Source organism: Gorilla gorilla, chromosome 16 (genome assembly GCF_029281585.2).
Source record: "Gorilla gorilla gorilla isolate KB3781 chromosome 16, NHGRI_mGorGor1-v2.1_pri, whole genome shotgun sequence".
NCBI classification, from domain to species: domain Eukaryota; kingdom Metazoa; phylum Chordata; class Mammalia; order Primates; family Hominidae; genus Gorilla; species Gorilla gorilla.
Window position 1 is genome coordinate 51050402 of NC_073240.2, and position 16066 is coordinate 51066467.

Here is a 16066-nt window from a genome sequence, read left to right on the forward strand (position 1 = left end):
TTTAGTAGAGATGGGGTTTCACCATGTTGGCTGGGTTGGTCTCGAACTCCTGACCTCAAGTGATCCACCCGCCTCAGCCTCCCAAAGTGCTGGGATTACAGGTGTGAGCCACTGCGCCCGGCCCATTTCTTAGGCTTGAAATGTTACCTATGTGATATCCGTATAGGTTTAAACATACCATCAGGCCCTCCCTGTCTTTTGGGCTTCAAAATCTTATATCCAACTGCCTTTCTGACAAATCCTCTTATGACTCTGAGGCACCTCAAACTTAATGTATTGCAAAACTGTCTTTCCCCAAAAATATGCCCCACTTCTAGTCTTCCCCATCTCAGTTCATCATCTCTCCATTTTCCATCCACCCATCTATTCACCCCTTGACCGTCCATTCATCCAACCACTCATCCATCCAACCACCATCCATCCATCCATCTATCCTTTCATCCATCCATTCATCCACCCAAATGCTGAAGGCATAAACCTGGAGTCTTTCTTCCCCTTCACTTTCCCTGCTCCCTGCCCAATTCAATCTGTTCAGATTCAGTTCTATTTCCACAATAAATCTAGTCTGTCAAATTCTCCCCATTTCCATGACTACCACCCTATTCTGGTCCAAGCCACCATTATCCTTCACCTAGACTAATGCAGGAGGCTTCTCATGGGTTCTTGGGCTCTCAATGTAATAGAAATTGAGAAGGCCAAAAGAGTTTTCCCAGACAGGGCTTCATCAGAGCTTATGCCCAGGCATAAGGGAGACAGCACAAGAGAGAGAGAATTCTCTGGCAGGCTTCTTGAAGAGAGTCAGGAAAGTAATTTTAGGCTAAAATAGGTAGGAACTTTTTAAATTACTACTGAAAAAACTACAGTGAGAAATCACTTCATACAGACTATGATGACTATAATAAAAAAGATAGATAACAACAAGTATTGGTGAAGACAGGGAAAAATTAGAACCCTCATACTTTACTGGTGGGAATGTAAAATGGCACAGCCATTTTGGAAAATAATCTGGAAGCTCCTCAAAAAGCTAAACCTAGAGATCTTTATGACTCAACAATTCTACTGCTAGGTGTATATCCAAGGAAAATGTAATCATGTCCACACAAAAACTTATACATGGGTGTTCATAGCAGAATTATTATAATAGACAAAAATGGAAATAATCCAAATGTTCAGATGAATGAATGAAACGTAGTATATCAATACAACAGAATATTATTCCATGATAAAAAGGAATGAAGTACTGATACATACCAAAACATGGATGAACTTGGAAACATACTAAGTGAAAGAAACTAGTCACATGGAACCATATATTATATTATTTCATTCATATGAAATATCGAGAATAGACAAATCTACAAAATAGATTCATGGTTAGAGGTGGGTAGGGAGCTGAAGATTGATGGCTAAGGAGAACAGGGATTTTTGGCAGGGTGGTGAGATGAAAATGTTCAAAATTGTTGGGTTTTGGTTTTGTTTTATTTTGCTTTGTTTTATTTTGCTTTGTTTTGTTTTGTTTTGAGATGGAGTCTCACTCTGTGGCCCAGGCTGGATTGCAGTGGTGCAATCTCGGCTCACTGAAACCTCTGCCTCCCGGGTTCAAGCAATTCTCCTGCCTCAGCCTCCTGAGTAGCTGGGATTACAGGCGTGAGCCACTGCACCCTGCTGAAAATGTTTTAAAATTTATTATGGTGATGGTTGCACACTTCTGTGAATATACTAAAAGCTATTAAACTGTACACTTCAAACGAGGAAATTTTATAGAATGGGAATTATATCTCAACAAAACTGTTGATTTAAGAAAAAAAAAAGCCCTAAGAAAATAAGGGCTTTGGTGAAAAAATGGCCTAGAGGATTTAGATTCCAGTGATATTGTCAATAAATCCTTCATTAGGAGCCGGGGTGGGAAAAATAATAATATGGACAACGATATGGGAGGTAAAAAATTTGATCTCATGGAGGTAGAGAATAAAATGATAGTTACCAGAGACTGGAAAGGGTTGGTGGGAGCTGGGGGTGAGGAATAAGTAGAGATTGGTTAATTGGTACAAACATATAATTAGATGGAATTCAATAATATTCAATAGCACATTAGGAAGACTATAGTTAATAATTTATTGTATATTTCAAAATAGCTAGATTTGGAATGTTCTGAACACAAAGAAAAATGTTTGAGATGATGGATATCTTAAATACCCTGATTTGATCATTACACACATTGTATGCATGTATCAAAATATCACATATACTCCATAAACAGGTACAAATATTATGTGTCAATTTTAGAAAGTGCCAAGCACCAAGTTAGGCATTTTTATTTTTATTTTTTTTGTTGAGACAGGGTCTCACTCTGTCAACCAGGCTGAAGTATAGTGATGCGATCACAGCTCATTGCAGCCTTGACTTCCAGGCCCTGGTAATTCTCCCACCCCCACCTCCTGAGTAGCAAGGACTACAGGCATGTGCTACCACACTCAGATGATTATTGTTTTTTATTTCTTGGAGTTTTTCTGTAGAGACGGAGTTTCGCCATGTTACCCAAGTTGGTCTTGAACTCCTGGGCTCAAATGATCCACCCATCTCAGCCTCCCAAAGTGTTGGGATTACAGGTGTCAGCCAGCACACCCAGCCAAGTTAGGCACTTTAAACAAAAAAGTATTCGTTATTTTTTCTCCAAGTGTTGCTCTCTCCCCATTATCTCTCTTCTATTCTGCAAATGCAGTCCTATGTTAAACTTGTGTATTATATATACTATTATATATAAATATAAATATTGCATTCTTTATTTTCCATCTTCTTGTTTGAGTTGGTTTGAAAATATTTTTCTTATTTTTTAGTTGTCTCTTCAAATGTAGCTAATATAATAAACCATTTATTGATTTCTTAATATCAGATATTATATTTTTTCAGTTGTAGAATTTTTATTTCTTCTGCCTTATGGGGGCAAAAAAAGAATTTTTTATTTGGTTCTTTTTTATAGTTTTCAACTCCTTGCCAAATTTTTAATCTGGCCTTTTATTTCATTGAACATAGTGGATGATTTCTTTAAATTGCTACTGAACAATATAAAAAAAGACCTGTACAGATGAAAAGACGTACCATGCTCTCATGGAGTAAGATTTAACCTCATGAAGATAATGCTTTTCCCCTAAGTTAACCCGAAAATTTAACATAATCCCAGTGGAAAAATCAACAGGTTTTTGGGTGTTCTATTTTGGAATTCAGTGCCAACTTTTAAAGTTCTTAGGAAAAATAAACCAGAATAAAGAAGAAAATTTTGTAAGAGTAACGAGAAGGTTCTGTTCCTACCCAGAAGTATTAAAATGTATCCTGAAGCTCGAATAATTAGAACAATGAGGTAGATACTGGTGTACAAAGAGACAAACAAAAGGAGCAAATAAATTTAAACATGTACAGAAATTTAGCATATAATAAAGATAGCATCTCAGATCAGAAAGAAAAAGACGGACTATTTAATAAATTGTCCTAGAACAAGGTGTAGCCATCTGGAAAGAAAAATAAGTTGTATCTATCTTTCACACCGTGCACTTAGATAAATTCCAGAAAAGTCAGATCTAAATGTGAAAAATGGAAGCATAAAATTACACGAAACCATCACCACCATCAGGTTAACTGATGGCTTCATGGGTGTGTACACACGTCCAAACTTATCAAATAGTAGTAAATATATGCTATTTTTGTATATCAATTATGCATCAATAGAGCTGTTTTTAAAAGATGAAAATTAAGAAAATTAGAAGATTCCCCGGACAACCTCAGAGTAAAGAATACATTTATAACTATGGTTCAATGCCAGAAACCATAAATCCAATCACATTTTTTTAAAACCATAAGAAAAATCAAGATAAACGACAAACTGAGAAAATATATTTGCAACATATTTGCACAATGGGCAAATTTGTCTAATCTATGAAGAATTTCACATCAAGAAGAAAAGAGGCCAGGCACAGTGGCTCATGCCTGTAATCCCAGAGCACTTTGGGAGGCCAAGACAGGTGGATCACCTGAACTCAGGAGTTTGAGACCAGCCTGGGTAACATCGCGAAACCCCATCTCTACCAAAAATAAATAAATAAATCAGCTGGGCATGGCGGCGTGTGCCTGTAGTCCCAGCTACTTGGGAGGCTGTGGCGGGAGGATTGCTTGAGCCCGGGAGGTTGAGGTTGCAGTGAGCCGTGATAGCGCCACTGCACCCCAGCCTGGGTGACAGAATGAGACCCTGTCTCAAAAAAAAAAAAAAAAAAAAAAAAAAGTGATTTCTTTTTTTTGCACATGAAAGCAAATATATACTATACTCTAATTTTTCTCCTTTCTTTTCTTTCTTTTGTTAAACACAAAAGGGGTAAGTACAGTACAATATTCTGTACTTTATTTGTTAATATACCTTGACATGTACTTTTTTTCATAGAGCTGCATTGCATGGACATACCAGAGAGTAATCAGTTCCCTAGCAGTGTACATTTCAGTTGTTTCCAGTCTTTCGCTATTACAAACATTTCTACAAAAAATTGCTTTGCACACATGAGTAAGGATATCCTGAAGTGGAACAGCTGGATCAAAAGGCATGTGTATTTGCAGCTTTTATAGGAATTTTCAGGTGCACACCATTCCTCAACATATATTTAAGAACGTTAACTATGTCCTGAGCACTATGCCTTGCAATTTTCATGCACACTATTTGATCCAGTCTTTACAACAACCTGGTGAAAGCCATTTTCTACTTCATCTTCGAGAAACTGAGTCTCAAGGAAATTAAACACTTGGCTAAAATTACAGAAGATAATTACTGAAGAAGCCAAGATTTGAACCTAAGGCTATCGGATCCAATACCCATGTTCTTTCCACCACACCAAGCTGCCTCTCTCAACTTTGCTATTATTGACTCTTAAGATGCCAGATATGTAGGATCAGGGGGCTAGTGGAATTCTAATTTTTGGAGGCTGTGCTAAATGCTCCCGAACACTTTACTAAATATCATGTGCAATAATCCACTTAATCCTTTAAAATATAATTCAAAATACACAACTATAAAATATCAGAAGTTAGAGCAAGAATTAAAAACAAGTTAGGTAGCATATTACAGCTTTTAGAAATGCTAAAAGTGAAAATCAAATCTTTATCTCACTAATTATCTGGAAAGCATATATTATAAAAAGGAGGAAGTACTGAACTAAAAAACAGAAGGATCAACTCACAAATTAAAATTTCATTCCACCTTTAATTACAGGCACCCTGGGTGTCAGACTTATATAAAACTTCTTAGACTTCTCCCTCAGCTTGACATTAAGAATTGCACATAGAGGCTGAGCTCACTGGCTCACGCCTGTAATCCCTACACTTTGGGAGGCCGAGGCGGGTGGATCACCTGAGGTCAGGAGTTCGAGACCAACCTGGCCAACATGATGAAACCCCGTCTCTACTAAAAATACAAAAAATTAGCTGGTCATGGTAGCGGGCACCTGTAATCCCAGCTACTCAGGAGGCCTGAGGCAGGAGAATCACTTGAACCCGGGAGGCAAAGGTTGCAGTGAGCTTAGATCGTGCCACTGCACTCCAGTCTGGGAAACAAGAGCGAAACTCCATCTCAAAAAAAAAAAAAAAAAAAAAAGAATTGCACATAGAGGCATTCACTAAATATGTGCTAAGTTAGACAATACAAAGTTTTAAAAAAACATACAGTGGGAGAAGATATTTACAATTCACACTACTAGCAAAATATTAGTTTCCAGAAAAACATTAAACTTCAATAAATCAGTAAGAAAAACTACACCCCCAAAATGGCCATGAACTGGCAATTCACAGAATAAACTTTAATGGATAAGAAATAAGGGAAAAAATGTTTGACCTCACTAGTAATAAGTGAAATGCAAATAATGAGAAACAATTTCATACCAACATGGGTTGACAAAAAAAATTTTTTTTTTTCTTTGAGACGGAGTTTTGCTCTTGTTGCCAAGGCTGGAGTGCAATGGCGCGTTCTTGGCTCACCGCAACCTCCATCTCCTGGGTTCAAGTGATACTCCTGCCTCAGCCTCCCAAGTAGCTGGGATTACAGGCATGCACGACCATGCCCAACTAATTTTGTATTTTTAGTAGAGACGGGGTTTCTCCATGTTGGTCAGGGTGGTCTCGAACTCCTGACCTCAGGTGATCCACCTGCCTCAGCCTCCCAAAGTGCTAGGATTACAGGCGTGAACCACCGGGCCAGGCCAACGACAAAAATGTTAAAAATGTGACATTAGGTGTTGGTGAGATGTGGTGAGATGAAAATTATCATTATTCACTCATTGTACTTTAGAAAGCAATTTGACAATATCTAGAAAGGTTGACTACTGTAGACCTAACAATTTCATTACTAGGTACATGCCTCTGGGAAACTTAGCATATGCTATATGGAGATAATATACAAGGATGTTCATTATAGCACTATTCACAATAGCAAGAAATTGGAAGTGATATTTCTATAAGAGAAAAATGACAAATTAGAATACATTCTTATTTAATTTTATATAACAATCAAAATGAATGACTTATTCAAGTATAAACATGAATATCTAATATGCTATTTAACTGAAAAAATCAATATGTAGAATGCTACTTAAATAGTACAATAGCCTTAATAAAGTTTAAGAACCATACAAAACTCTACCATATATTTCTGAAATCTAGTCTATAATAAAAGCATAATGTAAAAATGTAGACAGAAACATCTCGCACCTAGGATAGTGGTTGATATTGGTTACCTTTTAGGAGAGAGGAAGGGAATGGGTTATGGGAAGAAAACAAAAGAACTTAAACTACATCTGTAACATTCTGTTTCTTAAAAGAATTAAAGCAAAGAAGGCCACTTAGGATGTATTAAATTTGGGTGGTAGGTACATGGATGTTATATTATTCCCTGTGATCTTTCACGAAAACTTCAAAACATAGTAAATGAATGCAATTTAAACAATTCTTAAGAGTCATGATGAAGACGGTAAGTCTAGAATAATGAAAAATAGTAACGCAAAAACAAATGCTCTACTGACTGTTAACTGGCACACAAAAATATGTAGGAAAATTGTTTGCTTATAGAAAAAGCAGGAAGACATTTAAATAATCCATACAATTCAAAATTATAAACCATGTAATCAATCAGTAGTAAGATTGGAACTGTATTTGATAATATTACATATTTACAGATGTAAAAAACATTACATGTCAACCGTGCACATGAGATCAAAACTATCCAAATTAAAAACTGAGGAAGCTAGGGCCAGGCCTGGTGGCTCATGCCTGGAATCCCAGCACTTTGTGAGGCTGAAGTGGGCAGATCACTTGAGGTCAGGAGTTTGAGACCAGCCTGCCAACATGGTGAACCCCAGCTCTAATAAAAATACAAAAATTAGCTGAGTGTGGTGGTGCGTGCCTGTAGTCCCAGCTATTCAGGAGGCTGAGGCACGAGAATCACTTGAACTCGGGAGGTGGAGGTTGCAGTGAGCTGAGATTGCCCCACTGCACTCCAGCCTGGGCGACAGAGCAAGGCTTCATCTCAAAAACACACACACACACACACACACACAAAACTGAGGAAGCACTTAATAAAGCATAATGAACAGAATCTCAGAAACCAGGTCAAAATTTTTCCAAAAAGCAACTGGTGGCATTTGTGGGGTAGTTACAATATTTATCTGAAAATAAAGAGCCCCTAGAAATTGTATCCAAATTATGTTCAAAATTTGACTGTCATTGAAGTGAAAAAATTTAAAAGAGCTCAGTGTATCAAGAGGATCAAGACTATGTATCTGTGTATCTATATATTTGGAAAACAGTTTTAATAAGTCACAAAAATATTGACATCAAAATTTTGATTTGGAACCAGAAGCGTATTTCCAATGATGATAGTATGTTTTCCATTGTAGGTTACACAGAATAATCTGAGAATGAATATGGAGAGCTTACGTCAAACTGAGTCCATGTGCATCAGGTTTTCTCAACTAACAGAGGAAGCAAATAGCAGACATCATTCAAAACTACAACAGACTAGTTATCTATAATGAAATCCAAGCACGGTAAATATTATTTGATGAAATAACAAATCTATTAGTTAGTCCATTCCTAAGTTGATCTGACATAATGGAGGAGTTATTTATTCAATAGAAACCAGGTGAATGGAAAATATTTTTTTCTATTTGCTATATAAGCCTGAATGCTAATGCCTTGGGAACCCATCCATATGGACATTAAGGTTCCTTTGTGATTTTATCTGAAAAGGCTTTTCTTCTTGCTCTATTTTATTCTGAGTCAGTTCTCAAGGTCTTTCAGGTATTAAAGCACAAATAAACTTTATAGACTTTATCAGGAAAAACTTTGTTATAGAGTAATGTGGAAAAAATCAGTAACACCAGAATAAGGTACTCATAAACATTTCTATCAACTCATCAATTCCTGTTATGAGCAAGGGTTTCTTCTAATTTTCAATAACATCATAAATGATCACGTTGAAGACATATATACTGGTGTAGATATTCATCAGTCACGTTTTGGACAAAGATATTTGTAAGCAGATCTTTTTATTACAAACAAGTACAGATGCTCTCTGGCTTGCAATGGGGTTACGTCCTGATAAACCCATCCTAAGTCAAGAATATCATAAATGTAAAATGCAATTAATACCCTGATAAACCCATTGTAAAGTCAAACAATCATAAATCAAAGCATCATAAATTGGGGACCATCTGTATAGTTTTCATTACTTAAGATTTCCCATTTATCCTCTTTTCTCTCTAATTGTCTTCCCAACCCTCCACCACCATAAAGAAATAGAGCAATCCAGTGACGGAGTAAAAGAACTATTCTGCCATTCATATCACAAAAGATTGATGTTAAGAAAATAATTCCTAAAAGCCAACGAAAACAAATGACATCACAAGTCCTTTTGTGAAGTAATTAAGATATAAATAAAATAAATAACAATAAATGAAAATTAGTTGAGAAGCACAGTCCCTGCAGATACTACTTCTTAGATGAGGCTTTCTGAAAGCATCACAGATTCAATCTAGAATTTATAATTCTAGAGGTCCAGGGACTATACAGAGGGAAGTGTTAAATCTGAATCAAGTAATTGGGCAGTCAAGATGCCTAACGAACTCAGTGTCTGGATAGTACGTAACAAGAACGATTCTAGGTGCATAGGAAAGAAAATAATTCATTACACCATAACACTAAATGGCTTGTCTTGCAGAACCCTGGTTGAGAAAGGTTGCTCCAGGTGTTTGTTCACACATATGTGGAAACAATTAACCAGTGATGTGGCAACCAGATGACTGCTAACTACAAATCCATCACTATGTAGTGGAAACAATTATATGGATTTCTGAAAACTTTTACTTCATATACTTTTATTTTTGTCAGTTCTTTAAATCCTCTGTTCAGAGCACTATTGAGAATGACTAGAATGCAAAGCTTTTACAGCCCACCTGAAAACAGCATGAAATAAGTGAAGGGAAGAAGAAACCCATTTTAAGTTTTAATTACAAATTCTTGTCTAAGTAGTGATTTTACAGAACAGTAAATCAGATGTAAATGATTGAGAAATTATGTTATGTAACAATGACTCTGAAAAAGGTGAGCTTCCTCCACAGATACCTGAGTACCTGATGCCATCATAGACTTACTCCTTTTAAGCACCAATTATTTTCTCCCATCTATGCCAGCTGTTGTTATTAGGAATCAAAATTATTTCTTGCACCAGGTGAAGTCTCCAGCAGGAGAGGAGACTGGAAGTCAAAGACGACATTAAGTTAGCTTTCACAGACTTGTTCCCAACACTGTCTTGAGTCTTTTCAGGGCCAGCCTGGTCTGAAAGCAAAACTCTACAGTGGCTGCACTCTGGGGTGAAGACACTGGCCCTTCTCTGCTCCAGCACCACACGTCAGGGTACCTGGCTGTGGTACCAGCACCCTGCCTAACATGACAAATTAATGTACCGAAGTAACCAGAAACGACATTCTCTATTGACTTTTCAGGACTGCAGAAAAAGTCACTTCATGCTATTGAAAATATGGCCTGGCATTTTTAAAAACTAGTTTTTGGATCACTTAAAATATGTCAAATTTAGCGGAAAATTGAAAAAGATCTTTTTCCTCTTCCTTACAGAGTTCTTCAATTTGCCCTAAACCCTTTTTAAGTGCTTCCAATAGTAACCATCAGGCTGACAGACCATAGACCCCTTTATTACATTAACAAATATACTGGTAATTCCAGTGAAAGAGTTAACAAATCTCAAGAGTTACCTCAGGAATTTTAAAGTCATGTTGTGGAGAGTATAAGATATTTTCATATGGTGGCTCAAATATGCAGTAGGATAACATTTTTAATGTGTTAATAAGATGTGATAAAAACATAAGTCTACAATGAACATATGTGAAAAAGATATTTAATTGCAAAATAGAAAAGTAGGCCAGAGTACAGTTTTAAGGGTAATTGCTTTTTTATACAGTATAGATAACCTAGAGGGATTTCAGGGTTAAACAGTTCATAAAGCAATAAAACACTGAAAAATAAAGCAAGAAAAAGGGGTTTGAAGTAATATTTTACCAAAAAAAAAAAAGAAAAAGTGAACAGTCTGCCAGTGTTTAATGTCCATACATTGTGGAATTCAACAATATTGTGATGAGAGCAAGTCACAGCACAGACACTGAGCTTTCAAAGGGAAAAGTAGAAGTTACATTAGACATGTCTATTGCATCACTGTATTACAAAAAGTTCCTGTTCTACATACAAAAGCAATTTTTTTCCGTAAGAATAATTTCCTGGGGAGAAATAAGTCCATAAAATATTTCAGAAACCCATATGCGTTGGGTTTTCCAAAAACATTATCTTAAAATCAGTGCCTTAAAGTGCTTTCATGTGGAAATCATGATGGAAGGCACAGAATACAGTTTCACGTCCCCACTCTTAAATTTTCGAAAAAGCACAGATTTTGCAGAATTGGCAAATTCAAGTTATCTTGTAGGCTGCTCCTTCCAAGAACACTGTCATTCCAATAAAACCAGCTGCCAGCTTACTTCGTTTCAATGACCTACAGAGTAAAGGGGTTTTGTTTTTGTTTTTTTCTGGTCACTTTCATCATTTCTGTGGGAGAAATACCTATGTAAGTGATGCATTTTGAAATTATAAAACATGCAGAATATGTACAAACAGAAATTTTAAAAAATATTTGCTTCATATACATGTAAATCTACTTGGGTATAGCTGAAACTGAACAAATATAAAAATTTTGCTTCCTAAAAAATGTTTTCAGAGAATCTGACACAACTTAAAGCTGTACAAAGATTTCCTGGGAGAAATCTTCTCTTCATATAGAGGTTTATACCTACAGGAGTAATTCCAGCATCAGTCCACCATAATTATTACACAACATTTGGTCTAACCAACAACGATCACCCTTAAAACTGTTCTGTTTCTGAGAAATTAAGGTTTGTACTAAAATCAAAAAGAATTCACAAAAACAGTGGCTTATTCTGGTTTTGGATCTCTTCAACAATCTTTATCAACTCATTTGGAACTGTAAAAAAAAAAACTATTTACAGAATTCAGTTTTAAATACATTTCACAACTTCTAAAGTAAAGTTTTATGTTACAAGAACTCAGAGCTCATGGCTTAAGTCCAATTATCCATCTGTAGTCTCTTCTATCATTCTGTATTCCCATGGCTGTACCTTCGTTGTGTACAGTTCAAGATTGTATTCTTTCTTGACCAAAAGTAAAATCAAACTACATGTTCATTTCAATTAAACAGCTTCTTTATTAGTCTGAAGACGAGTCATAGCTTCCAACTTCTGTCTGTAGGCCTCTGCTTCCTGTTCTTTCTTTAGGAGCTGCTGTCGATATTTTTGTGCTTCTCGATTTGCTTCATCCAGCTGTTTCTGAAGAGCTTCTCTCTCCTAATTAAAAGAAGAGGTTTTTTTTAATTTTTGCAAAAATACATGATTAATACATATAAGCATGCATCCTTCAAATTAAAAAAAAAAACCGTAGTAGCTAAAAGCAGCCACCTATTGAAATTTCCTAGACATCTTGCCTTTTCAATCAATTCACTAACATTTAAGTCCCTAATTTTGTACTCCACATTATGAGATATGGATTAATTTCTGACCGCAAGGAAATTATTTTCCTATTTAGAAATAAGACTAACAGAAAGACTCCAAACTGGGCACCTGTACTTTTATATGTACTACAAAAACTAGTGAAGAGTTTTTAAGAGGGAAATATACAACCACACCTCTTTATATTTCCATTTGTGGTGCTCTTACCTAAAGGTAATAATTATGAAACAATTTTACTGAGCACCCACTATATGAGTAAACAGGGTGATTTCCAACAATAAGCATCTAAGACAGATATTATGCACAAGTTAAAGATGAGAAAAATGATGCTCAGGGATGATGTAGCTCTCCCAAGGTCACATAGTAAGAAGTTGGATTTATAGGGTTCTAACATTACTGCTTTTAAAACTATTTTCATTTACAATAGCAAGCAAGATAATTCACCTTTAAAATGAAGAGTGCTGATCAAGATCAGCATTTCCTAAATTATACTATTTCATAAACCAATAAAATACTAAATTATCAATGATTAAATTATATAGGTACAAAATATATGCATTAAATTCCTCAACAAATTGAGAGCTGAAACACAAATCCAATCCAATGAAAACGGTATTGTTTCTCCTCTTCCTCCTCACTCTGCCCCTATTCAGTTATTGCAGGAAAAACAAGGAGAAACATTTCAACGAACCCATTCCCACACCTCTAAGCGAGCACAAGGACAAAAGCTTAACCTCCACAGACCAAAGCTCAAGGGTAGTTTCCAGGTCTTAGGAATGAGGCAACCTCATCACAGATGCCCAGGACCTCTGAGTGGGGTGAAGGCCAGGGGTCGGACTATCACAAGAATGATAGGTCCACAGTGGACAAGACACTTGGCCAGAGAGAACTAAAGGTAAGTGGTTGGCCGACCACTGGGGAGGCACAGTATGAGGTTCTCTTTCTATATATCCTATTCTGTATATCCTCTGCCTCCTTGACTCTTGCCCATTGCGAACACCAAAGGATTCCTCACCTTCTCTATTCATATGGTTGGTCCACAAGCAGGAGCATGTATAATCCTCCTGCCTTTCTGTGATTCCACTTCCTTCCCCACAATGGGAATGAAGCTAGATCCAACATTTCTTTTTCTCATGGGCCCACCAGATGTGGGAGTGATTCATTTGGAGACAAAAGATCTCCAAATCTTCCAATTACACAAAATGTACAAGTAGAAGAAAGGAATGCCCCTTACTCCCAGTTTAAGCAATGCCCAGGCCCTATCCTGCTGCCTCCCAACACTTCTTCTCCCCTCCTCTTATCCTAAATCCAGCCAAGACAGGAACAAGTCAGAAAAGACAACCTAGGATGAGTCCAAGGTAAGCAATCAATGCCGGTACCCTGGCTACAAACTGTGCAGGACTTTAAGGACACCAATGGAAGGGGTGAGGGGTGGAAGGTTGGATGTTACTTCCCAGGAGCTAGACCACAGCTCTGGCAGGAGTGTCCACAGCCATGCACGTGTTTTAAAACTTTACGTGTGGCTGGGCACAGTGACTCACACCTTAATGCCAGCACTTTGAGAGGCCAAGGCAGGCGGATCACTTAAGCCCAGGAATTCGAGACAAGCCTGGGCAACATGGCAAAACCCCTACAAAAAATACAAAACTTAGACGGGCATGGTGGTATGTGCCTGTAGTCCCAGCTACTTGGGAAGCTGAGGCAGGAGGATCACTTGAGCCTAGGAGGTTGAGGCTGCAGTGAGCAACTCCACTGCACTCCAGCCTGGGTGACAGAGCAAGAACTTGTCTCAAAAGAAAAAAAAAAAGAAAAAAGAGAAAACAAACAAAAACTTACATGTATGTGAAAAATAAGACCAATCCTTTGGTAGCCAAAGTTTTGAATACGGGTAAAAATTTACCTTGATTTAGCAGGAAATATTGGAAGAGGTTAACTCTAAAGCATCTTCTAGTATTACCTATTTATTAACATTTAGAGTCAGGAAAGGATTCACAATTATTGCAGAAGATGAAAGCAAACCGAGTGAGGTAGTCTAACAGTGAAAATAACCTAATCCTATTTTCCATATTGCATATTTTAACTTCAAGAAGTACAATTTATCTTGATAAAAATGAAAAGATAGTTTCCTTCTGCCTACCAGGTCAAATAAAAAACTCATTTTCACAGCATTTTTTGGCTAATTCTATAAAACCTAGAAGACAAAGATCATTAGCACTGCGTGCTGAATACATTTAATCTTTAAGATTGAAAGTATAATTAACACTATAATTTTTTTTTTCTTTTTGAGACGGAGTCTTGCTCTGTTGCCCAGGCTGGAGTGCAGTGGCATTATCTCAGCTCACTGCAACCTCCACCTCCTGGATTCAAGCAATTCTCCTGCATCAGCCTCCCGAGCAGCTGGGACTACAGGCGCATGCCACCATGCTCAGCTAATTTTTTGCATTTTTAGTAGAGACCGGGTTTCACCATGTTAGCCAGGATGGTCTCGATCTCCTGACTTCGTGATCTGCCCGCCTTGGCCTCCCAAAGTGCTGGGATTACAGGCATGAGCCACTGTGCCCGGCCTAAATGTTTTTTAAAAGAGAGAAATTGGGCAGGATATGTGAGCTATTTGCTTGTGTGTAAACATCAATTTTCTAACTGCCCTGGGCCAAATATGACAAGTATGATTTTGTTTTTATAAATAAAGTTTTATTGAAATACAGCCATACCCACCCATTTTCAAATTGTCTATGGCTGCTTTCACTACAATGGCAGAATTGAGTAGTTGACAAAGAGGCTGTAGGGCCCACAAAGCCGAAAATATTTGGTACCTGGCCATTTATAAAAAAAAACTTTGCCTTCTCCAGCCTTAGAAAAAAGAGATATAGACTGGGTGCTGGGAATGGGCATGCAGTGGCTCATGACTGTAATCCTAGTATTTTGGAAGGCCAAGGCGGGTGGATTGCTTGAGCCTAGGAGTGAGAGACTAGCCTGGGCAACAGGGCAAAACCTCATCTCAAAATCCTGACCTCAAGTGATCCTCCCACTTCAGTCTCCCAAAGTGCTGGGATTACAGGCATGAACTACCATGCCCAGCCACAAAACCTTATCTCTACAAAAAAATACAAAAATTGTCTGGGCATGGTGGTGTAGCCTGTAGTCCCAGCTACTCAAGAGGCTGTGAGGTGGGAGGATTGCTTGAGCCCAGGGAGGTCAAGGCTGCAGTGAACTGTGATTGCACCACTGCACTTCAGCCTAGGCAACACAGTGAGACCCTGTCTCAAAAAATAAATAAATAAATAAATAAATACAAACATACATACATTCATAAAAACACTAATTTAAAAAAAGAGAGAGAAGAGATATGACCTGGATATGGTGACTTATGCCAGTAATCTCAACTCTTCAGGAGGCTGAGGTGGGAGGATCACTTGAGGCCAGGAGTCCAAGACCAGCCTGGGCAACATAGCAAGACACCCTCTCTATGAAAATAAAAATAAAAATAAACTTAGCCAGGTATAGCGGTCCCAGCTGCTTGGGAGGCTGAGGTGGGAAGCTTGCTTGAGCCCAGGAGTTTGAGGTTGCAGTGAGCCATGATTGCACCACTGCACTTCTGCCTGGGTGACAAAGCGAGACCCTGCCTTAAAAAAGAAAAAAACAAAAACAAAAACAGAGACGGATGTGACTATAAACATTTTTAAATTGTGGCAGATCAGGAAAGATAGCCATAAAAAAAAACAGATTGAAAAACTTTGCATCAAATAAAACATTTTATAAAGTTTACAGAAATCAGTTTTTAAGAGAGCACTAAGGATCTCAAATCTACCACCAGTTAAGGACACAAATATTTCATAAAAATAAAATTTACAGCCGTGAGCAGTGGCTCATGCCTATAATCCCAGCACTCTGGGGGGCTGAAGCGGATGGATCACCTGAGGTCAGGAGTTCGAGATCAGCCTGGCCAACCCGGTAAA

The 16066-nt window shown here is 37.5% G+C and overlaps 1 protein-coding gene across 7 annotated transcripts in view; it reads right to left on the reverse strand.

Annotated features, from left to right (window-relative positions):
• Window positions 1-10422: 10422 nt before the first annotated feature.
• The window catches only part of GABPB1 (GA binding protein transcription factor subunit beta 1), a 79833-nt gene continuing 74189 nt past the window's right edge, over window positions 10423-16066 (reverse strand). For all 7 annotated transcript variants that reach the window (XM_031002206.3, XM_019010968.4, XM_031002203.3 and 4 more), the window contains one exon: window positions 10423-11948. In XM_031002206.3, the coding sequence (XP_030858066.1) occupies window positions 11796-11948 (153 nt within the window). In that variant the 3' untranslated portion in view covers window positions 10423-11795. The remainder of the gene's footprint in view (window positions 11949-16066) is intronic.